Here is a 23,029-nt window from a genome sequence, read left to right on the forward strand (position 1 = left end):
ACCCTTCCCCCTCCATGCTGTTCTCTCAGGTTAACACTGCACCCCTCCCCTTAAGCTATTTGCCCAAGAGGAATCACGGCATCTATGTTTTGACTCATTAGCTAGTAGGTGTTTTTTTTAGCAGGTGGAGGGAGATTTCAGCCAGAAAAAATAACAGCACAGAGAGGCAAAGGTGAACTCCAGTGTGGGGAACCTTTGGTCCTCCAGATGTTCCCGAACTATAACGGGAGTCAGCCCCAGGAGGCATGGTCAATAGCCAGGGATGATGGGAGTTGCAGTTCAGCAACAACTGAAAGCTCCAAAGTTCCCCACAAAGCCCTGCAACTCTAATCTGAACCGGACAAAAAGCAAAAATAAAAAACCCCATTGATCTCCTCTAGTTGGTCAAGGAGAAATTAAAAGGCCAGAACGCTGTGTGCTTTGGGATAGGAATATTAGGATTCTGGGCCAAGAAACGCTGAATTCAGTGACCCATATAAATCCTGCAGATTAAGCAACTTTTGCACACTGAGCTGCTTATTTTGCACAATTCATTCTGCCACTGCGGAAGGGGGCAAAGGGCAATGCTGTGTCTGGCGGAGCCCCACACCCTCCGATGGAGAGCCTGCTCAGAACGTGTCTCAGCTCAGAGCAACCCTGAAGCTGCAGCATAACTGCATTTGGGATATCGCAAGCAGTTTGGGTTGGGGAACGACCATAACTCCATTGTAGAGCACGAGTTGAAGAGCTCAGTGAACCAATCCTTATTTTTAACAGCAGCTTTATCTGCTGCAGCTCGCCCCTGATTTGATGCGCTTTCATTTTTATAATGCGCTCGTGTCAGATTTGTTATAAGCAGTCCGGACCATCACTTCCCTCCCCCTTTTCCCAGCTGAAAGGTAGGATGAAGATACTTGTATAATAAAGAAATAGTGAAATTCAACTTGGAACTATAGTGAAAGCTGCCAGAGCTTGCCCCAAGATGGGCAGAAAAAAATGCACACGTTTTAAGAACAGCTATCCAATAACCACTGTGCCTATGTAATATTATGTACTTCCAGAGGGCTAGAAACCTGCGTACTCTTGATTTAAAAGTTGAGATTTCCAGAATGCTGAATTCCTGAGCTTGCAAAGTGCTACTATAATAATAATAATAATAATTCATTATTTATAATGCGCCCAGCTGGCCGGGTTTCCCCAGTGACTCTGGGCGGGTCCCAACAGAATTATTATTATTATTAATAATAATAATATATTTTTTAAAAAAATAAAATATCAGACATTAAAAACTTCCCTAAACAGGGCTGCCTTCAGATGTCTTCTAAAAGTCAAGTAGTTCTTTATTTCCTTGACATCTGATGGAAGGGTGTTCCACAGGGCGGGTGCCACTACTGAGAAGGCCCTCTGCCAGGTTCCCTGCGGCTTCACTTCTCACAGTGAGGGAGCCACCAGAAGGCCCTTGCAGCTGGACCTCATTGTCTGGGATGAACGATTGGGGTGGAGACGCTCCTTCAGGTATACTGATGTACACACAGGTTAAGGGACAAGGAACAGCAGGTCTGGAAAGGCTAGTTGACTGAAGTACTTACTATCCTATCGGGAGGTGGGACGCTCCCCACTAAGCACTCCAGCCGTGCCTTGGTCCCCACCGCAGTCTGCTGGCTTGGTTCTGCGCTGATAATGGGCGGACCTGGAAAGGAGGACACAATCAGGGCAGTGTTCAAAACAGAAGAGGCCCTTTCTCCCCTCCCCATCCCTTAGTTACTGTTTTAGAAGGCTACAGGAGCTGGCTATGATTTGGCTAAGAAGAGAGCGTCTCAGGTGTAGAGGCTTGCGGATTTCATCAAAGCTCCCTCCTATCTTTCCCAGGAAAGCAGGGCATACAGCTCAATGGTAAAGCATCTGCCATACATGCAGAGGAGAAAGATCCATGGTTCCATCCCTGGCTTTTCCAGGTAGGAACGAGAAGGACAATGGCCTAAGCTAAGCCAGCTTCTTATGGTCCCCAAGGCAATCTGCAATCCTGTCCCGTCTTTGCTCTGCTCTGCTCCCTTTAACAGTCTTGCCACACCCACCACCCGGTCCCAACCCAAGGCCAGGCCCCTCACCGTTCACAGCCAGGGTCACCTCCTTCTCCGCCACTCCAATGCGCGGCACAATGGCTTTGCACACATAAATGCCGGCGTCTTCCTGCGTCACTGCCTTGAGATGCAAAGTGTTGCCGTTGCTCAGCACCTGTTGGTACAAGGAGTTCTGGTCGTGGCTCTCTTAGGACCAAAGGAATCTTTCCAGCAAGGTTGGGGAATCTCTCTCCTGACCCCAGTCCCTGGGGGTAACTTGTTGGGGGCTGCAATCTGGCAATGGGCGGGGCCAGAGGCAAAGTGAGCGGGGCATCCTTCACTCTCTTGCCTTCTGTGTTTATAGGCAAGTGAAGCAGTGGCAGGTGGGCCTCCGAGATCTATTTCTTTTCTTCTTCAAAAATTTGTGTAATTTGCAAATTACATTTCCAGAGCTATTTATTTTTTTAACTCCCAACTTTGGAAAAAAAAAAAGAAAAGGGAAATTGGCATGATTTGAAAGTTGCAAGCAAGTTCAGAGCACATGGGCTCCTGGTGTAAATCACTTGCCGTATTAGACTCTTTCTATTTCATATTTGTTTCTCGTCGTTGGTTATAATAAAAATCTGAACAGGGGGCTGATGCTGCACTTACCACACTAGACCCTTTCTTGGTCCAGGCCAGGGTGAGAGGCGGATTCCCAGTCCAGGTACAGGTGAAAGAGGCGTCTGCACCGATGTCCACCGTCAGGGGCTTTGGCTGAGAGACGAGGCGGGGTCCGACTGCAGACAGAAAGAAAGGGGTTGCCGAGAGTTAGTTGAACGGAGCGACTGACCTTCAGCCTCAGTCTCCCTATCTGCAATATGGGAATAACGATACTGGAAGTGGCTACCTTCTGGAGGTTTTGTAAGAATCATGGCAAGAGGGTATAAGAAGCACATTGACCATGTAAATTAGGGTTGAGGTGAAAATTTAGAGCTAGTGTCTGACTAATCTATGAGCATCCCTGCTCGAATTTTTGTGAGCAGGGCTGAAGCAGACACAACCCATTCTGAGCAGGGTTGTCACACTCTGAGCCAAGGTCAAGTCCATCCAAAGACCTATTTGCAAACTGAAGGAAATGGTGTCTCCAATAGCTTACATAGGGGCACTTCCAGCAGGGCTGGTAAAAAAATAACGGTTGCTGTCTGTGTGTATGTGTGCAAAAGCTTAACCCCTTGCAAAGTGGGCTTTGCCCTCCCCCTAGATCATCTGTTTTTGCTGGAACAAGACTTTTTGCTGGAGCAGAGAGAGGTGGGAATAATAGTTGTTCCCCACTGACCACCCGTAATATTTCCAAGTACTCAAAAACCTTCCAATGGTTGTTCCTCACTGACCACCCGTAATATTTCCAAGTACTCAAAAACCTTCCAATGTTTGTGAGAGCACTCAAAAGCGATTGCTTGCAACACACCTCTCCATCATTTCCAAGGTAAACAGAGGTTGTTCGCTTATCCTGAATGTAATTCCAAGGATTCCTGTCATGACCTACACTAGCCAAACAGCAGTTGGGCAAAACAGGATGGCAAGGGACTGTCTGAGGCGAGAGCCTGCCAGTCCATTATCTGAACTTATCACAATTACATACCCTAATTACATTACCCATAAGCAGAGTAAACCTTGGGAGAACCTCTGCCAAACTCCATTTTAGGCACATTGAAAGCTGCCTTCCACAAGGCCAGGCCGGGGGTCACCAATCTTCTTGGGACAGTTGGCACGCTTTGGCCTTTTGAGAAAGTGCCGTGGAGCAAAATGGCTGCCGTTGTGCGTATGGCATTGGGACACAAAATGGCTGCTGTGGAGTCCATGTTGGGGTGGCCAAGCAAGTTCAAGCAGGAACGGAGCAAGAAGAGCAAATGTCTTTCACGCATTGTGGATTTTTGAGGCCATATTGACTGAGACTTAGGAGATACTGGTGGGCACTTGCAGAGGTCACATTGGTGACCCCAGAGTCAGGCAATTTATCCACCCTGCTCAGTGTTTTTCACTCGGACTGTCTCTGGCATTCTCAGGTCTCCTAGAGGGGTCTTTCCCATTGTTCTGCTTCTTGATTCTTTTAAGGGAAGATGGCGGGGGCTGACTCTGGGATCAAGTGTGTTCTCTGCCACTGAGCTACACCTCCCACTTATCTCGGGATCTGGAGCCACCTCCTTTACTTACAATGCACATCCACCAGTGTGCTGACATTGGTGCTGCCCACAGCGTTGGACACCTCACACGACACAGGCTCTGTGAAGAAGGACTGGTCAACCGTTGCCTCGTAGCTGTCGCCATTGGCCTCCGAGATAGGCACACCTCCTTTTGCCCACCTGTGAAGAGATGTGCGGTCTTAGGAGAGATTGGCTCAAGGGGTCCTTTATGAGAAAAGGTTCCCCTATGTCAGGGCCAGGGACGTTCCGGCTCATGGGCCAGATGTGGGTCGCAAGGCCTCCCCATTTTGGACCACAAGGCCATTTCCCCCCTAAAACTATGCCCATCATATGTGACACCAGGTGCAGGGCAGGTGGGGATGCAGCTGCAGAGAGCAGGATCAAACTCCCCACACACCCGCTGACATGTGGGGAGTTCAATCCTGCTTACTTCAGGTGCACCAGCCAGTTCCCAGTGCTCAAAGCCTGCACAAAGCAGGATTGAGCCCCCTGATGTGCAGACAGTTCACTCCTGGCTTTGTGCAGGATCTCTGCTCACCTCGGCAGTTCAGCTTGGACAGCAGGGTGTGACAACCCACTTGTCAATCACCCAAAGTCAATACGATGTCAGGTGGTTGGTTCATCAAAGTTGGCCCATTGTAGGAAGGGAAGATCTCTGACCCAATGGACCAAAAAAAATCCCCCTCTCCTGCCCTGTGTGGAATGCCATACAATGCTGAGGAATCTTTCATTTAGAAAGCAGGTGAATAAGGAGGGTGTGGGGACTTGAGAGAGATATATAAAATCATGCGCTGTGTGGGGAAAGTGAACCGAAGTTCATCTCCCTCTCCGGGGCCCATCCAATGAAGCGGAAAGGCGGGAGATTCAGAATGGACAAAAGGAAATGACTTCCTCACACAGGGCAGAGTCGAACTGTGGAACTCTCTGCCACTAGATTTGGAGATGGCAACCAACTTAGAAGGTTTAAAAGAGGGATTAGGCAGATGCTTGGAGGGTCAGGCTGTCAGTGGGTACATGATGGCTATGCAGTAACGCCACTGCCTGAGAGGGCGGCAGAGGGCCAAATTGCTCTCATGTCCTGCAATTGGGCTTCTAGAAGGCATCTGGCTGGCCACTGAAGGAAACAGGATGTTGGACTAGATGGACCTCTGGCCTGATTCCCCAGGGCTCTTGTCTTCCTTTGAAAGGTGAGGAAGGGTGAGGAAAGGTCAAGAACCACAGCAAAAGAAAGCAAACACACTTTGCTGTCTTGCTAACCGGCAAGCGTCAAGGAGCATGCCATCTCCAGTGTTGCCATTAGAGGGCATCCCAGTCACACCATTGCCGCTGCATGATCTCTGATGGGCAGGCTGTCTCCTCTTTCTAGCCCTTACCTGTAGCCTGTCACTTCGGGGTTGGAGGTGGCCGTGCAGAGGAAGCTCACTTTGCCACCCTCGGCCACAGTTTGAGGCTGCACCGAGAGCATGACAACCGGTGGATCTGCAAGACGGAGGGAGAGGAACGGATGAAAATCCTGAACATTTATTTCCTTTAGTGTAAAGGCCCCAGTGACCCGGTGAAGGGATCCCCAAAGGGTAAGGTTTATGCCTTGTTTCTCCCCGAGGCCTTTATCCCAACTGGGAAATGGGTACCAAAGTTTGTGCCTATAGCCAGTATCAGCTTGGGTCTTTTACCATCCATCACTGCATCTGCCTAGCTCCCTTACTATCAACCTATGCAGTGTCTATTAGCAGTTCCACCTGGGTACAGTCAGTTAGGCTGCTGATAAGGCAGGTAGCTAGGATTCCACATAGCTTGCTCCTCCAGGTTTCCATGCTTTCAGAAGCCCTGAGCCACGGCAAGGTACCAAGAGCACTGCTTCTGCAGGACATAAGGACTCCAAGGGCGGCTCCAAGCTCTTATTTCATTTGGACCACCCCACAGTGACCGAGGCCCCATCTGGGCTATGCATTTAAAGCGGTATCACAGCACTTTAAACCGTACTTTATCAACGATGCTGAGAGTTGTTAGTAGGCCCCATTCCCTTCACAGAACTGCACACAATTCAGTGTTCCCTGGGAAAGGGGCTTGACTGCTCAACCCCTCTGGGAATTGTAGCTCTGTGAGGGGAATTGGAATCTCTTTTGACAGCTCTCAGCACCCTTAACAAACCACATTTCCCAGGATTCCTTGGGGAAAGACATGGTTGTTTAAAATGGCATCGTAGCGTTTTAAATTTACGGTGTGAATGTGGCCACGTTTATTGCACCACAAAGCCATCCCGCCATGTGAAACAGCTCCGTTTTCTCTCTTCCCAATTCTCCTTCAACATAGGAAGCTGCCTCCCTCATACTGAATCAGACCACCAACTCAATATTGCCTACACTGACTGGCAGCACCTCTCCAGGCAGGGAAAACTCCCAGCCACAACTGAAGGTGCCGGGAGATTGAACCCAGGAACTTCTGCGTGGAAGGCAGATGCGCTGTCAGAGAGTCCCACCCCTTCCTGGCAGGCCCATGCCCTGTGGGCTCACATTGCACATTGAGGGTGACCGTGGTCTGCTTGCCGGCTGGGGCTGCTGGGTTGCTGACTCGGCAGGTGAACGAGCTGCCCATGTCCCTGCTGCTGGGGGTCAAGAGGAGGGTGCTGACAGCCACTTCTCGCTTGCCGTCGTCCATGAGGGCCTGAAGGAGAGGAAGGAGAAGGGTTTCCATGTTGAATATTTCCTTGAATAGCCACTCTCTGGAGACAGTGCCTCTACACACACACACACACACACACACACACACACACACACACTTTTCTTTTTTCCAGCCTGCATCTAGTATTCATTTATTGGATTTGCATACTGCCTGTCCGCCAAGGCACCCAAGGGGATTTACCATTTTAAAACCCTAAAAATGAATCCATTATACACCAAATGTAGAGCAACAGAGTCCTGTCTGGCCAATGGGGAGCTGGTGGCATGCGTGCTCTGTGGCCTAGGATCCCTTGCTTCTTCCTGCCCTCAGGGCAGGCAGGTCTAACATCACCATTTGTGAACGTGTGAATACAACAACCAGTGGTTGAAAGCTTGTATATCATCAGGTACATTTCGTAGAACACTGGGATTGGTCGTGTCTTCTTGTTCAAATGTACACTGAGTGTTGGAGCCAAGCTCGCTGCTGTGCAGTGCATCTCACCTATATTGAAAGAACGTTGCTGGGCTTTGGTCTGTTCCTGAGTAGTGGTGGCTTAAGTGAGGAAGCTGGACTGAGGAATCTGTGGCCCTCCAGTGGCCACTGGACTACAACTCCCACCAGCCTCAGTTGGCATGACCAAGGAATGCTGGGAGTTGTAATCCAACCTTGCTGGTAGAGCATGAGACTCTTGATCTCAGGGTTGTGGCTTTGAGCCCCACGTTGGGTGAAAGATTCTTGCATTGCAGGGGTTTGGATGAGATGACCCTTGTGGTCCCTTCCAACTCTACAATTCAATGAACATCTGGAAGGCCACAGGCTCCCCATGTCTGGTATGCTGAGAAAGTCCCCTGGTTGATATGGTCACAAAATCCTGAGCCAGCCCAGATAAGGCAGGCTTGGTGTGGCGGTTGAAGTCCCCAAGCACAATCGACTGTGGGTTCACCAGCACCCCTCATGCAGGGGACTACAGTGACGCAGGTGGAGCTGTGGTCTAACCACTGAGCCTCTTGGGCTTGCTGATTGGAAGGCTGGCTGTTCAAATCCCCATGACGGAATGAGCTCCCGTTGCTCTGTCCCAGATCCTGCCAACCTAGCAGTTTGAAAGCACACCAGTGCAAGTAGTTAAACAGGTACCACTGCAGCAGAAAGGTAAACAGTGTTTTCGTGTGCTCTGGCACCTATCACAGTGTCCCGTTGGGTCAGAAGCCATTTAGTCATACTGGCCACACAACCTGAAAAGCTGTCTGTGGACAAACGCTGGCTCCTTCGGCCTGAAAGCGAGATGAGCACCGAACCCCATAGTCGCCTTTGACTTAACCGTCCAGGGGTCTTTTACCTTTTACCTTTTTTATTGGGCAGTGGGGACTATTGTTTAATCTCTGGGACCCTAATCCTAACCCTAATGCGCAGAACAACCCTAAAACATGACATTAGTTTCTCAGTGAAAAATAGAAATAACGAGAAGGATGGAGTTACAATGAGTGACAGTGACAACCTGTGTTTTTGCACCACCAAGAGCTTGGGAGAGATTTGGCCTTCCCAGTGTGTCCACTGAGGTCTCAGTAATACACACCAGGTCAGTCCTGTCACCCGCAATTAAATTGTGGAGGAGCCTGCTTTTATTACGGACCGACTTGTCGTTCGGCAACAGCAGCACTAGATGAAAGTATAAGTCAGCCTGACAACCCAGATTGTGTTGGACGAAGGGAGGGTGCTGGACCTTTCGCCAGGCTTACCCAGATAGATCTCAGACTCGCTGTCCTACTTTTGATCCCCCTCCTCTGCTTGTCTAGCTCTTGCCAACACTCAGCAAAGTCTCACCTTGGAGTACACGGCAGACTCCTGGCGTTGCCCATCTCGGTACCAGCTGATTTCGGCAGCTGGCTTGGCCCCGGCAGCACGGCACGACAAGTTGTAGGGGATGTTGGATATCACATGCACGATGGGACCGTTCTGGATCTCGGGGTCATTGGGAGGGACTTGGAAGAAGAGACATGGAGAAGATAAGTCAGCTGTGTTATCTGGTAAGGGGGCACACTCCCAGGTGCAAGAGGTTTGGGCCACACAAGCTTCTCCAGAAAAAACACACAAAAACACTCTGGGCAGGGCAGAAGCAGCAGGAGAGAGTTTCCATCGGAGCCAGATTTTGTGAAGAGGGAGAAGTGAAGCACTTAATCGTTTACTGCACAACAGCCAGCAGCTTCCTGCCAGCAGATTTTTCTGGCTAGCCCCCATTCTTCAGGGGATACGCAGCAAAACCAGCTTATCGTGTATGTGGGTCCTTTCTCCAGAAAACCATTAGCTGAGGTCTACAGAGGGAGCAGCACTGCCAGGTGTGAGCAGAGCCAGATAGGATTGCAGCAAAGTCTTGGCTGCAGTAGCTGGTCCTTGGGTGCATCTTTAATTTAGGGCTGGGGTGGGCTGCTGAACGCAGCTGGTGGGCTGGATCCTTACCTGCCCACACCTGCGACAAGCCAACTTTGACAGGTGGAAAGTCTTTCCCATCATCTGCTCATCAGATCCTTTAAATGTGAGATGGTGGGGATAGAACCAGGAACTATGCATGCGAGGCATGAGCTTGTTCGCAAAGCTGGCATTAAAATGGCACTGAGATCTAGGCCTCTGATAGCAGCGAAGGGGTGTAGCTCAGTGGTAGGACACATGCTTTGAATGCAGAAGGTCCCAGGTTCACTCCCCAGGTGGGCACATTGGTGGCAATGGGACAGATGCGCGCCAACTCTTCACCACACATAGGAGAGTGAGCGAGAGTAAAAGTATATTTCTGATTCAGCCAAGACACAGGAAGGTGTGCTACAAAAGCAGTGAGTCAGGAATTCCTAACTAGTGGAGAGACGTCTTGAGTACCCCATAGGGATGGGGAAGAAATTCAATTCATCTCACATTTAAAGGCAAAGCTACCTAATTTGCCGTTTCCAAACGAGCCAATGAACTGAGCCACAGCTGCCCTTTAAAGTTCGCACAGCTCTGAATTTTGCAATGCAGTCAAGCCATGCGTACAAAAATGCCTAGATTAGGGTAAAGCATGCCTATGAATGGATATGAAAGTAATGTACAAAAAATGCATTATATTAGGGGATCTTGCTTGCAGAAATGTGTATATTTGTCAAAACAGCAGCTGTTAGGAGAAATCCACACTGAAATTGGTGAATTTTCACGAGGGTGGGATTTTTGCTTTTGTCAAAAAATAATGATCTCAAATTGCTGCAGAAATGTGGGGGGCTAAATTCCAGACTGGGAAAAATGAGAGAAACTGAAAATGACCCATTTGTTCAGCCCTACTTCCCAGCAACTAAAAGAGTACAGGATTCGGTCTGGGCAGCGGCGCAGCTGATGGGCTGTCACAACAACGTATCCTCCAGCTTCATTTATGCTGCCAAGACACATAGATAGATTAGCAGAAAAGCCAGGAAGGCTTTGCCAGTACGAGATCCAAGAAGCCAGAACTGGATGCAGGAATTTTCGACTCTCGCTATATATTAACCAGGATTGTCTTCTCCCTGGTTCTGAATGGGGTATCTGTGCCCCTGAAGGGTCAGGTGCGCAGCCTGGGAGTCATTTTGGACTGACATCTGTCCATGGAGGCGCAGGTCAATTCTGTGTCCAGGGCAGCGTTTACCAGCTCCATCTGGTACATAGGCTGACACCCTACCTGCCCTCAGACTGTCTCGCCAGAGGGGTGCATGCTCTAGTTATCTCCCGCTTGGACTACTGCAATGCACTCTACATGGGGCTACCTTTGAAGGGGATCCAGAAACTACAACTAATCCAGAATGCGGCAGCTAGACTGGTGACTGGGAGTGGCTGCCGAGACCTCATAACACCGGTCCTGAAAGACCTACATTGGCTGCCAGTATGTTTCTGATCACAATTCAAAGCGTTGGTGCCGACCTTTAAAGCCCTAAACGGCCTTGGCCCAGTATACCTGAAGGAGCGTCTCCACCCCCATCATTCAGCCCGGACACAGAGGTCCAGCGCCAAGGGCCTTCTGGTGGTTGCCTCGCTGCGAGAAGTGAGGTTACAGGGAACCAGGCAGAGGGCCTTCTTGGTAGTGGCACCCACCCTGTGGAACGCCCTCCCACCAGATGTCAAGGAAATAAACAACTATCTGACTTTTAGAGGACATCTGAAGGCAGCCCTGCTTAGGGAAGTTTTTAATGTTTGATGTTGTAACGTGTTTTTAATATTTTGTTGGAAGCCGCCCAGAGTGGCTGGGGAAACCTAGCCAGATGGGTGGGGTATAAATAATAAATTATTATCATTATCATTATTGTTATCATTATTGGGGGGGGGGGAGAAAGAATGATTTTCAAAAACTGGATTTTAAGCACTCTCGAGCCTGAGCAACTCTGATCAAGGATGGGACTACCTCAAAAAGAGGGTGAAGTGGGAGAATCGTGTCAGTGATCCGAAGAATGAAGTTGGGTGTGTGTGAAGAGAACTCACTGAGTACAGTCAGCTTGGCCCTCTGCGATCGCAGGGCGGCCTGAGTGGCCTGGCATTCATAGATGGCATCATCATCCAGTTCGGCGTAGTCAATCTTCAGGTTATGCTGCCCAGCAGATGCATCTCCAACAATGGAGTAGCGTGACCAGCCTGCAGTGAGGAGAAAAGCAGGTTGTCACGTAAGGTAAGTTTGCAGAACCCAGGATGGAAAGAGGCACCCACAGCGCCCCCTGGAGTCGTACAGGTTTACTACAGCGACTGATCGCTGCTGTACTCGCTCCCCCCCCCAGTACCACGGCTAGCATACCTGGCAGGTCTCTTTCTCCCCCCAAGGCCAGCCCGTCCTTGGTCCACTGCACCATGCCTCGGTAGCCCATCACCACGCAAGCCAGCGTCACGGATTGTCCGGACACAATCACCTGGTCCATGGGCTGTTGGAAGAAATAGGCCGCCAACCCTGGGGAAGAAAGAACAACAGTACCAAGGTGGTTAAGGTCAAGCAATTAGGGAGAGATTCAGAGTTCAGTCTGCGTTCAAAGATGAACCTCCCACACTTGTGCTTTCTGAAACAACACGTGAGCCAAAACACAGCCTTCCGTCGAGACCTGAGCTCCTCCGAATCTTGCAGCGCGGTTCTCCCAGCCCAGAAACGTCTGCGAAAACACATGTAGGAGGGTAACGTGTGCTTACAAGGGCACAGAGGAGGGAAAACAGCGTGGAAAGATGTGTCTGGGTTGGGGAGATTGCTTTGCAAACATGTGCACGTCAGGCAAAATCGTACATGAAATTGTGCATTTTAGGTGAAATTCACCCCCAACACACACACACACACACACACACACACACACACACACACACTGATGTGGAAAGGCAGAGAACGGAAGAAGGGGAAATGGAGAGAAGCTGAAATCGACAGAATTGCACATCCCTACTAGTGATGTGGGAGATCTGTGCCTGTTTACCCTCCTCCCTGGGAAAAACCTGTAGCCCAGCTGAGGTGAGTGCATGTCCCAATAACATTCCTCCTCCTGTTGGTAAATTCTTCCGTCTCTTTCCTTTTGTGGGAGAAGCAGCAAAAGCCACAAACGCACTGAGGAGACCTGGGAGGAGTGAGAGGGGGGTTTGCGAAGCGGGAGAGCAGGGAGGGAAAGCTGATAGAGGAGAGTTTCAATTTTTTGAGGCACCGCAGGAGCCCCCGGGTCCCTGGCACTGCCTTATCTCCGCGCCACAGACTGCTGAGGTGCTGGTTTGGTGTGCTCTGCACATGCCCTTCAGCCAAGGAAGCCTCTGTTTCCACTTTGTGTTCCCACCGTCAAACAGCTTTCTTTTGCTCTCCCTTCCCCTGGCTCTAGGCAAATGCATTAAAAGAAACTTTAGAGGTGGTGTGTGTGTGTGTGTGCGGACACACACACGTGCGCAAGCAAGTAAATCACTGCACCCTCTGGGGTCCTATATTTGCTTTGGGTGGAAGAAGGATCTGGGGGTCAATAAGAATGCAGGAAACGCCCAGATTATGCGGGAATAAATCAGTATATCCCATTATTCTGTCAATCCCAATAAAACAATGTAAGTTTTTCTTTATTGCCTGCTTTGCAGTTGTTTTTCATTTGTCATGAATGTATTAGGAGGTTATTTTGTTTAGCTGTTGCTTGAAAATGTGGAATTTCCGTTGTATTGCTTGTAGTTCTTCATGTGCAATGGTTTATTCTGACATCCTGTTCAGCAGTTAACTATAATGTTCTGTAATGTAGGGTTTTTAAAGGGTGGGGTCCCCCCCATTGAATCTTTATTTATTCTGTTATGAGGCTTTGTAGACACTATACCTTTAAGGCACATTTGGAACACATTGTTTCCCTCAGAGAATTCTGGGCACTGTAGTTTACCCTTCACAGAGCAACGATTTCCAGAAACCCTTAACAAACTACAATGCCCAGAATTCTTTGAGGGAAAGAATGGTGCTTTAAAGGCATAGCGCATACACATTGTCAGATGTGTGCTTGGGGTTCTATTTAACCTTAATCATACTTAAGAGTAAACCCACTGAATGTAATGGACATCACTAACTTGGATCCATTCATTTTAATGGATTGACTGGAGTAAAACATGGATACAATCCCAGTGGTGAAGCTACCTGGTCCAGCACCGGAAGTGGCGTACATCAGGGGGCGTGGCTGGTGTGCATCTGAGGGGGCGTGGCCGTGATGTCACCCCCTGAATGGCATCTGGGGTACACAGCCCCCCTCCCCAACCTTTGTCTGCCAGTGTACAATCCTTACCCTTCCAACCGGTATATAAACTGTTTAAACAAAGAAACGAAACAGTCCCCTTGCATTTATTTTGTTTATCTGAGGAATTTATACTCCATGCTTCAATAAAATTCCCAGAGCAGCTTTGCATAGGACCAAGGACTGTTTTTCCACCTGTGCATGTCCTTTAAAATCCTGAACATGTTCATGCAGCCAGAGTGTCATGTCTTATCAGGGGCTATTACGCAAATGGATTTCAAGGATCGTACATGTGCCTAGGCAGCCGTGGATGATCTCCACTCCCTGCCTTCGCGCAGACAGTGGAACAGATCCATGCTACTGCCCTGGAGACCATGGGCTCCTCCCAGGGACCTGAAGACTCAGCTTTCACCCTCATTTGCTTGCACAAAGCTTATGCAAAGGGTAGGCGGTGCATAGTCTTTTTGTCGTGCATTCGTTCCAATCCATTGGCAGGGAAGTTGTACAACAATGAGCTTTCATCCTGATTTGCTGGTACGGTGTTCATCATATGCACATTCCACCCTCCCCAGTGAATTTCCCCAACACTTTCCTAACTGCAAAAAGTTCTTTAAAAAAATAAAAGTGGATTTGTTGCAGTAGGGCAACAGAGCACTTTAATCTGGAAAACCAAGTTTTCCAGAATGCGCTTCAATCTCCTCTGCAATATTCTAGTATTCTGGAGGTGACCCGTGTGTCTGTGATGTAAAAAATGGATCTCTTGCAACCAGCTATATAGAGAAATGGAATTGTAGAGTTGGAAGGGACCACGAGGGTCATCTAGTCCAACCCCCTCTAATGCAGGATACTTTTGCCCAGCCTGGGGCTTGAACTCACAACCCTGAGATTAAGAGTCTCATGCTTTACCAACTGAGCTATCCCATTGGTCTATCTAGCTCAGCATTGTCTACATTGACTGATGTAGCTCTCCAAGGTTTCAGGCCTGGCACATTCGCAGCCCAACCTGGAGATGCCAGGGACTGAGACCCGTTTACTATCGTGGTTTGAAATGTTACAAAGATGTGTGTGTGTGTGTGTGTGTGTGTGTGTGTGTGTGTGTGTATAATGCAGCCAATGTAAGGGATTATTTATCTCTCTTCACTTTGGACTACACTTTCAATTTTGATCTTGGTGGGTAGATGACTTCTTTCTTCTTTGGCTGGATCCAGACTAAGTTGGGTGAACTTGTTTCCCTTTGGAATCAATGAGGTGACTTAAGCCAGGGTTAGCCACCTTGGGGCGGCTGTTGGCAGGATTCCTTCATTATAGGGGATGGGACTGGATGATCCTTGTGGTCCACTCCAACTCCACAAGCCTATGATTCCTCCTCCTTAGAATGGCAGAAGTGGAACTTAGCAGGGAGGAGAATGGGGACAAACCTAGAATTAAGTTGCTCTAACTCCCCCTACTGACGACCTCCCTGCCTTGCGCACTCCCAGTCTCTCTTGGGTACCAGCCATCCCTGCTTCGCCAGAAGGTCCCAGGGAGGATCACAGCATATAAAAATGCAGTTAAAACAGTAAAAGCAACACCAACCTGTCCATAACCCCAAAATCAATAATCCACGCAACAAATTGCCAGGCAGATGCCAAAATCAATTCTCTGGTTTTTCAACGGCCAGGGATCGTGAATGGTATCATGTCTTGCTGGAACCACCGCTGGGCAGATTGTGGATGGCAGGAGAACAGCGGGCAGGAAGATGCTTGTGGATAGTTCAAGGTGTGCCACACTGCCTCCCTTAAGCTACCTTCAGCTGCGGTGGAGGATACTAGGTGGCTTTTAGATAGAGCCAATGTGGGGTAGTGGTGAAAGTGCTGGGCTAGGACCTGGGCGAGAATGGGGTTCAAATCCCCACTCGGCCATTAAGCTCACTTGGTCCGCTCTAAGACTGTGTACACCTGAGACCTTTACCTTCGAAGCAATTCCTTTCTCTTAAAGAAATCTGGGCATTGTCGTATGCCCCTCACAGAGTTCTGGTTCCCAGCAACAAACTGCAGCGCCCAGAATTCTTTGAGGGAAATAATGGGCTTCAAATGGGCTTCGAAAGTGCAGTGTGTACACAGGTGCAAGTTTTCCCGCTTATCCTACCTCACAAGGTAGTCGTGAAGGTAACAAGGGAGAGCAGAAGAACCAGGCTTGCTGCCTTGAACTCCTTTGGAGGAAAGGCAGGATGGAAATGTTGCAACAAGTAAATAATAAAATGGGATTATACAAATGCACAGAGGACAAAGATTTCTACGCTTTACCTCCAGAGCTATTGCCCTCATTTTCCCATAGGCATATGAAAATAGAGAGAAAAAGAGGCAAGACTAGATGATGGTCTGATCCTTTGCAGCAGGGCCTCTGCTTATTGTTCCTATGCTATCCCACTTACGTATTGGGGGGTGGGGGGGTATCCTTTTTCACAACTCTCTGTGTTTAAAGATCCCCAAAGGGGATTTGCTAGGTTTGCTTGCTGAGGATGTCATGCTCCGTTGAATAGCTCGTGGTTTCCTGCTCAATTGACCATTAAAGAAACAAGAGATGCTTAAACAGATATTTTAGAGAAGTTTCCCCAGAGACTGCTGATCCATATAAAGCTCGCTTGCTTACTGCAGAGTGAACTTGTGCAACCCTGAGATCAGGCCTATCCAGGAGTCGGGAGGACTGATCATTCATTAGTCTGTGAACTAATGAGAAAAACCTAACACTTGCTTGTCTGTAGAAAATGCATTTCAAGCCAGTGTTCTTTCGATGGACATTGCTGCCCTCAGATTAATCTCAAGAGAGAGAGAGAGAGAGAGAGAGAGAGAGAGAGAGAGAGAGAAGAGCTTGCTCAGGGGACAAATTGTGGGACCTTGGAACAGCCTGCTTCAGGGGGTAGTGGACGAGAGGTTTTTAAGCAGAGGCTGAATGGCCAAATGTCAGGGATGCTGTGGCAGCGGACTTCCTGCATCAAGTGTGGGCAATTACTGAGCAAGGTGAGCCCATGGCAGGACTCTGCATAGGGCAGCTTCTTATCTTCCAATGGCTGCAACATCCTGGTGTGGTCCACACACTATAAAACAGATCCTTACTACAGTGGTACCTTGGGTTAAGAACTTAATTCATTCCAGAGGACCGTTCTTAACCTGAGGTGCTTAGGCTAATGGGGCCTCCTGATGCCGCTGCTGCGCGATTTCTGTTCTCATCCTGAAGCAAAGTTCTTAACCCGAGGTACTACTTCTGGGTTAACGGAGTCTGTAACCTGAAGTGTCTGTAACCTGAGGTACCACTGTATTGCTAGAGATAACATTCAACACATTCACCCATTTGTAAGAATTACACGTATACTGCAGTTTCACTTAAAAACCACACAAAGCAGATACGCACACGCACACATATGGTGATAAACTTCAGAAAAACGTAAAATTATGTAGTTAGCAGACCACCAGCTAACTACTGCAGATAATATTTTGTCTTTATTATCTGCATAAGCCTGGTAGCACAGAGACGTTTTCAGCAAACGTTTAAAGGTTAATCTGGAAGACGTCTCCTGAATCTCTATTGGAAGAAGCTTCCACAGGACTGGAGACTGTGACTTGAAAGGCTCGGTTTTGTGCCAATGTCAAATGAGCCTCACTAACTCAGGGGAAAACCAGCCTTGCTTCTATGGATGGTCTCAGTGATCAGGTTGGGATATGAGGGATCTGAAAGGCCCTAAAGCTGCTCAGGGTAATAATTGAGCGATACACAGGGATGGGTGAATCAGCCTTAAAAAGTTGGGTTTTGAGACTCTGCAGAAACAGCCTTTTCATTCTGCTTCCTTCTTACTGTGGCGTCAGTGTCAGATTAGGACTGTGGAGAGACCCAGGTTCAAACCCATAGGCACTTAGATCATCTTGGGCGAATCATTCTTGTTCCGCCTGGTCTACCTGACAGGGCTGCTATGGGAATAAAATGGTTGTGTTGTGGGGGAACCCATAAGATGGGGAGGGGTGGAAAGGTGAGATATAAAAGTAAATAAATAGATTTAATGAAAATGTATTGTTGTGAGTTGGTGCCTGCTAGACACCCTAAATTCCTGGGTCTAATAATAATAAATTTATTTATACCCCACCATTCTGGCTGGGTTTCCCCAGCCACTCTGGGCGGCTCCCAACAGAACACCACCACCAATAATAATAATAATAATAAAAAAGCAACAACATCAAACATTAAAAACTTCCCTAATAGCCGTTAGAATTTAATCAGTGCTTGGAGTGTTAAAACCAGGAAATAGCTGGACCCTGAGTATTAGACTCATGCGCACTAGACCAGACCCATATGGATAAAGCTGTGTGCTAGACGATGCTAGTCCTTTGGAATCAGCATGTGCCAAGGGCTAATTATGCCAGGCTGGCCTCCTGTGTGAGGTGATAGCCTGGGGATGGGCCATTAGAACAACACAAAGCTCCAAAGGTGTGAGTTAGGAGCTTGGGGAGCAGTTATGCAACAGGGAAGCAGAAAGGAGCCAGGGCATGACGGCTGATGTCCATCTGGATCCTAAGTTGTGCCTACGGAGGAAACAATCCTCTTGGGAGTGTAATGCCGGGAACTCCTCCACCGTCGGCTCAGGTTGTATATATGTGTAAATAAACCATATACCATGAAGACACTGCAGTCTCTGCCGTACCTCATTTTCCAAAAGGAAACATGGACCTTGGGTCAGTCTGCCTGGAACCCCTGGAATCTTGCAATGCTTGGAGATTGGGGCGACCTGCAATAGTATTTCCCCTTCTATACATGAAGCAGCATCTGCCCGTTGCTTCAAACATATGGTAAAGATGCGCCTTTCTGCCTGGGTTTCCCCGAACCCATAAGATCGGACACTGTTTAATGTGTTTCTGAATGCTTTTAAATAAAGAAATAAAATAAATGTTGATGGTTTGCACACACACACTCCCTGCTGAAGCATATCTAGTTGTTCCAGCACCCAGCTTTTGCCCCCTGCCCCCCCCGCACCTTCCGCCCTTTCGGCCACTGGGAGACTGTTAAGATCTCCAAGGCTGAAAGAGCCTTTATTGGCACACAGACCCCTCCATCTTGAGACTCTTATCTCCTCACTAAAGCCTGCTTAACTGCAATCCAATAACGCCAGGCCTTTGTCCTATTGTTTAAAAGTTTACCCACTAAACGAGGGTCTGAATAGCATGATAATCCTCTCAAGAGGGTCAAGAGGGCTGAGACATGGAGATGGAGCCAGAGACAAAGGGCTGGGAGAGAGTCAGAAAGGCAGGCTGGTCCAACCACCCCAGGGGAATAGGGGATCTGATGCCGGCTGGAACAGGGCCACCAAGCCTGGTACCAACCTGAACTCCCCGCCTGAGCGCCGACTGCCCAACCATTTTCTAAAATTGTGTGTGTGTTGGTGTGTGGGTGTGTGTTTACAGCAAGGAAGAGAAGGGCCCTCTGTACGGCTCTGTTTCATCTCACTCACCACCCAAGGGAGAACACTTTTTGATCTCCAACACCTCACTTACAAAACAGTTCTTAAAACAATGAAACAGTGAAAGGACCAGACCTATTTTTACGGGGGGTGTTTGTGCGTGTTCCCCCCTGAGCCCTGCCCCCCAGGCACAAATGGGGCACATTCTCTTCTTCCATCGCAACTCACTTCTCACACCTGCTCCTCTGGATTGGATGGGGCCACCAGGGAAATAATCAAAAGTGGGGGTAAATAATAAATAATAAAAAAGTGAGAACATGCTCCTGAGAGACGTGGAGAACCTCAGGCTCAGGGGGGCTGAATGTGGCCCTCCAGGTCTCTCTGCCTGGCCCTCATAACTCTCCCCAGGCTGCACCCTTCATTGGCTGTGCTTTGCATGTTCCTTGAGTGTTTTTTCCTGGCTGAAAGGTGTCCCTGAATCCTGATAATGCCTCTTGCTTGTCTGGATAGCTGAGGAAGAGAGGTACATGTATGTGGGGGAATTAGCCACATGCTGAAAGGTAAAATTGGCATCTGTTGCTGCTCTCCCTTTTGCCTCTGGCCCTGCCCACCACTGGCATGTGGCCCTTGGAAGGTTGCTAAGAGGAGAATATGGCCCTTGGTCTGGAAAAACTCCTGGAATGTCCCACTTTTCCCTAGGACATCTCTATTTTCAGTGATATGGAGTTATGTGACCTCTGAGCAAGGAGATAACTATTAGAAGACATCTGAAGGCAGCCCTGTAGAGGGAAGTTTTTTAAATGTTTAATGTTTTATTATGTTTTTATATATGTTGGAAGCCACCCAGAGTGGCTGGGGCAACCCAGTCAAACGCGTGGGGTTTTAATAAAATAATAAGAATAAGAATAATGGAATAGGATGTCCCTATTTTCATTGGAGAAATGTTGGAGGGTATGCGAGGGTTGTATCCAAAACCAATCCTACTCTGAGCAGATCCCTTGAAATCAATGGACTTGACTAACAAAAGTCTGCTCATTTCAATGGGTGTACTCTGAGCAGAACTGGATACAAACCCCAAGGGTGCAAGCAGCTTGCCTTGCCTTCTCCTTTGGGTGCAGTTCAGATCCAGAGGGAGACATCTGAAGGCAGCCCTGTTTAGGGAAGCTTTTAATGTTTGATGCATTACTGTATTTTGATATTTTGTTGGAAGCCGCCCAGAGTGGCTGGGGAAGCCCAGCCAGATGGGCAAAGTATAAATTATTATTATTTTTTATTATTATTAGTGAGTGAGCAGGCAGTGGGGAGAGCAGGGAGGTGATGGGCACATTCAGGGACCCTGATGAGCCCAATGGGACTGCCCAAATATCTGGAGCCGACACTGTTTAATAGCCTGGCAGATTCATTCATTCACCTCCCTCCCTCCCTCCCTCTCCCCCCCCCCCATGCTTCCTGAACACACACACACAGCTGCAGGGGACACTCCTGCCACAATCCCACAAGGGGGACTCCATATGGGTTCCCATCTGGTGACATTCGAAAGCATTGCACCATTGCAAGGGAGCCTCATGTAGGGCAGTGTGACTCCCTCTGAACGGCAGGGTGGATGAGCTCTCCTCCTAACCTTACCACCCTCCCGAAACCATCACTTCGCTTCGTGCCCTTCTGCTGGTTGGGGGGTGGGGTGCCACTGCTGGACTCCAGTTCTGGCAAAAGCCTTTCCTTTTTGCCATGCTCCCCACGGCTGTTGGGGTGCCGGCAGATGCCGTTTGTAAATAGCAGGCAAAGGGGCTGGCGAGAGGGGAAGCGGCAGAAACTGGAGTGCAGTGTCAGGCAGGGAAGAACATTCATGGTTGGTGAATAGGGAGATTCCCTTCCTTGAGCCACAATGAGCCACTAACTCTCCAGTGCCAAAGCGTGCCCAAGACTGGAGACTTCCAAGCAACCTGATCACCTTTAAAGGACGTGACACCATTTCTTTCTTTTGGGATAGTTGTGAGAGCATGGGGCTAGCCGGCAGGGCCATAGCTCAGGGATAGAGCATCTGCTTTGCTGTAGTATTACCAGCCTGGATAGCTCAGTTGGTTAGAGGGTGCTGCTGATAATGCCAAGGTTCCAGGTTCGATCCCCATAAGGGACAGCTGCATATTTCTGCATTGCAGGGGATTGGATTAGATGGCTCTCACAGTCCCTACCAACTCTACAGTTCCATGATTTTATGATTCTAGGTATGCAGGAGGTTCCAGGTTCAATCCCCAGCATCTCCAGGTAGGGTTGGGGGACAGCCTGAAAGCCGTTGCCAGTCAGTGCAGACAATATTGAGCTAAATGGGCTGTTGGTCTTATTTAGGCAGCTCCACATGTTGCTAAGACAGAGTTCAAAATTTTGCGTAGGTTTGGGGTGGAGGGGGGCGGTGATAAAGAGCTACAAAGCTATAGCCCATTAGTTGGGCATCCTGTTAGTCACACAATTCCCATCACGTTGAAGTGGAGGCGGGGATGAGTGTGCCAGCCCTGCCCCCTTTGCCAAGGTCCCTGCCACCCACAAGGAGTGGGAGCCTGGTCTACTCATAGCTCATCCCTGGCCCTCATCTACTCATAGGCCTTCACTGTCACCCACTGAGAGGGGGCGCCTGGTCTACTCATAGCCTGCTCATAGCCAATTTATATATATATCACAATTCCCACAAAAAACATCTGTGCGCAAAGATGTTCAGGAGGAAAACAAACAGTCTAAATACAGAAGCGCGATAACACCTAATAAAGAGTCTAATACCACCGCTACAACCTAACACTAAAAATAAACAAATCCACAATTAACCGGTGTACATCAGAACCAAAGGGATTGCAAAGTTCACCAATATGTAAATTGAAAACATCCCATAACTCCACATCCAAAAACAGCCCATAGCAACCGCCCACTCCTAGGTTCCCTGCATGGAACCAGGGTTACGGGGACATGTTTTATACTCATTACACATTTTAAACAGGGATTGTTTATTCCAGGAACCATGATATCTAGAAACTTTTAATATGTAAACACTATGATTTGTCTGATCTGTGCTCCGTTTTAAACCAGGAGTGCACCATGCGACTTGGTGAGACACGTGCTTATTTATTTATTTCACAAAAAGATATACCCCCCTTGATTGTGAGACGGTTTACAAAGAGATAAAACAGTAAATTCGAGAGAAATGCACAACCATACATTAAAACGTACGAAAGTTAAAATACTAAAACAGGATTCAAATCACTTCAACTTTCTAAGCACCTGGGTAGGCTTGCCCAAACAAGAATGTTTTCAGCAGGTGATGGAAAGAGTACAATGACGGCGCTTGCTTGATTTCAAGAGGCAGAGAGTTCCAAAGTTCAGCTGCTGCCACACTAAATGACTGAGTTCTCATAAATGGGTATTGAGTGGCACTTGTAATAGTGCCAATTCAACCGATCGAAGCAGTCGAGTGGGGTAAGGTGATTTCGTAGGTAAACTGGTCCCATGTTTTTAAGGTCTGTATATTCTAACATTAACACCTTGCAACATCAGCAACCAGTGCAGCTCTCTGAGCTCAGGTCTTATATGCTGACAAATCCTCACTCCTGTCAGCAATTGTGCTGCAGCATTCTGCACTAGCTGCAGTTTCCGGATTGTACTTCATAACTGCACTTTGTAAGTAGAATTGTTTTTCCTGCGTCCCTGAGGTTGGGGGTGCGGGAAAAGATCAAGCGCTAGGATGCCTGGGCTCTGTTATCAGCTCTGGAAGGGCAAGGAATGCTTTACCATTAGAAGTTGTCAACACCGCAGGAATAGACTGCGAGGAGACAGAAACGGCTGTCATCTGGCTAGGAGACGTCCCTTTGTTATGAGAGCCGTCTCCATACACAAAAAGATACCACTGCAGCCAAGATTAGAAATGGGTGAACTCTCCAAAAACCTGCCTTACATTCACCTGGAAACTATCCAAAATTTTTTTTTCTGGGGGAGGTGACAATCAGAAACACTCAGGTAATTTCCCCAAGCAAATCTGAGAGTTCA

At 48.4% G+C, this 23,029-nt stretch overlaps 1 protein-coding gene across 3 annotated transcripts in view; it reads right to left on the reverse strand.

Moving 5' to 3' along the window:
• KIRREL2 (kirre like nephrin family adhesion molecule 2) overlaps positions 1-23,029 on the reverse strand; it is a 60,387-nt gene that overhangs the window by 10,742 nt on the left and 26,616 nt on the right. For all 3 annotated transcript variants that reach the window (XM_028742665.2, XM_028742666.2, XM_028742664.2), the window contains exons 2-10: positions 11,658-11,807; positions 11,351-11,500; positions 8,708-8,865; positions 6,739-6,889; positions 5,599-5,704; positions 4,236-4,384; positions 2,691-2,818; positions 2,088-2,214; positions 1,569-1,669 (exon numbers count right to left, since the gene is read on the reverse strand). In XM_028742665.2, coding sequence (XP_028598498.1) covers positions 1,569-1,669; positions 2,088-2,214; positions 2,691-2,818; positions 4,236-4,384; positions 5,599-5,704; positions 6,739-6,889; positions 8,708-8,865; positions 11,351-11,500; positions 11,658-11,807 — 1,220 coding nt within the window. The remainder of the gene's footprint in view (positions 1-1,568; positions 1,670-2,087; positions 2,215-2,690; positions 2,819-4,235; positions 4,385-5,598; positions 5,705-6,738; positions 6,890-8,707; positions 8,866-11,350; positions 11,501-11,657; positions 11,808-23,029) is intronic.

Source organism: Podarcis muralis, chromosome 7, assembly GCF_964188315.1.
Source record: "Podarcis muralis chromosome 7, rPodMur119.hap1.1, whole genome shotgun sequence".
NCBI lineage: Eukaryota > Metazoa > Chordata > Lepidosauria > Squamata > Lacertidae > Podarcis > Podarcis muralis.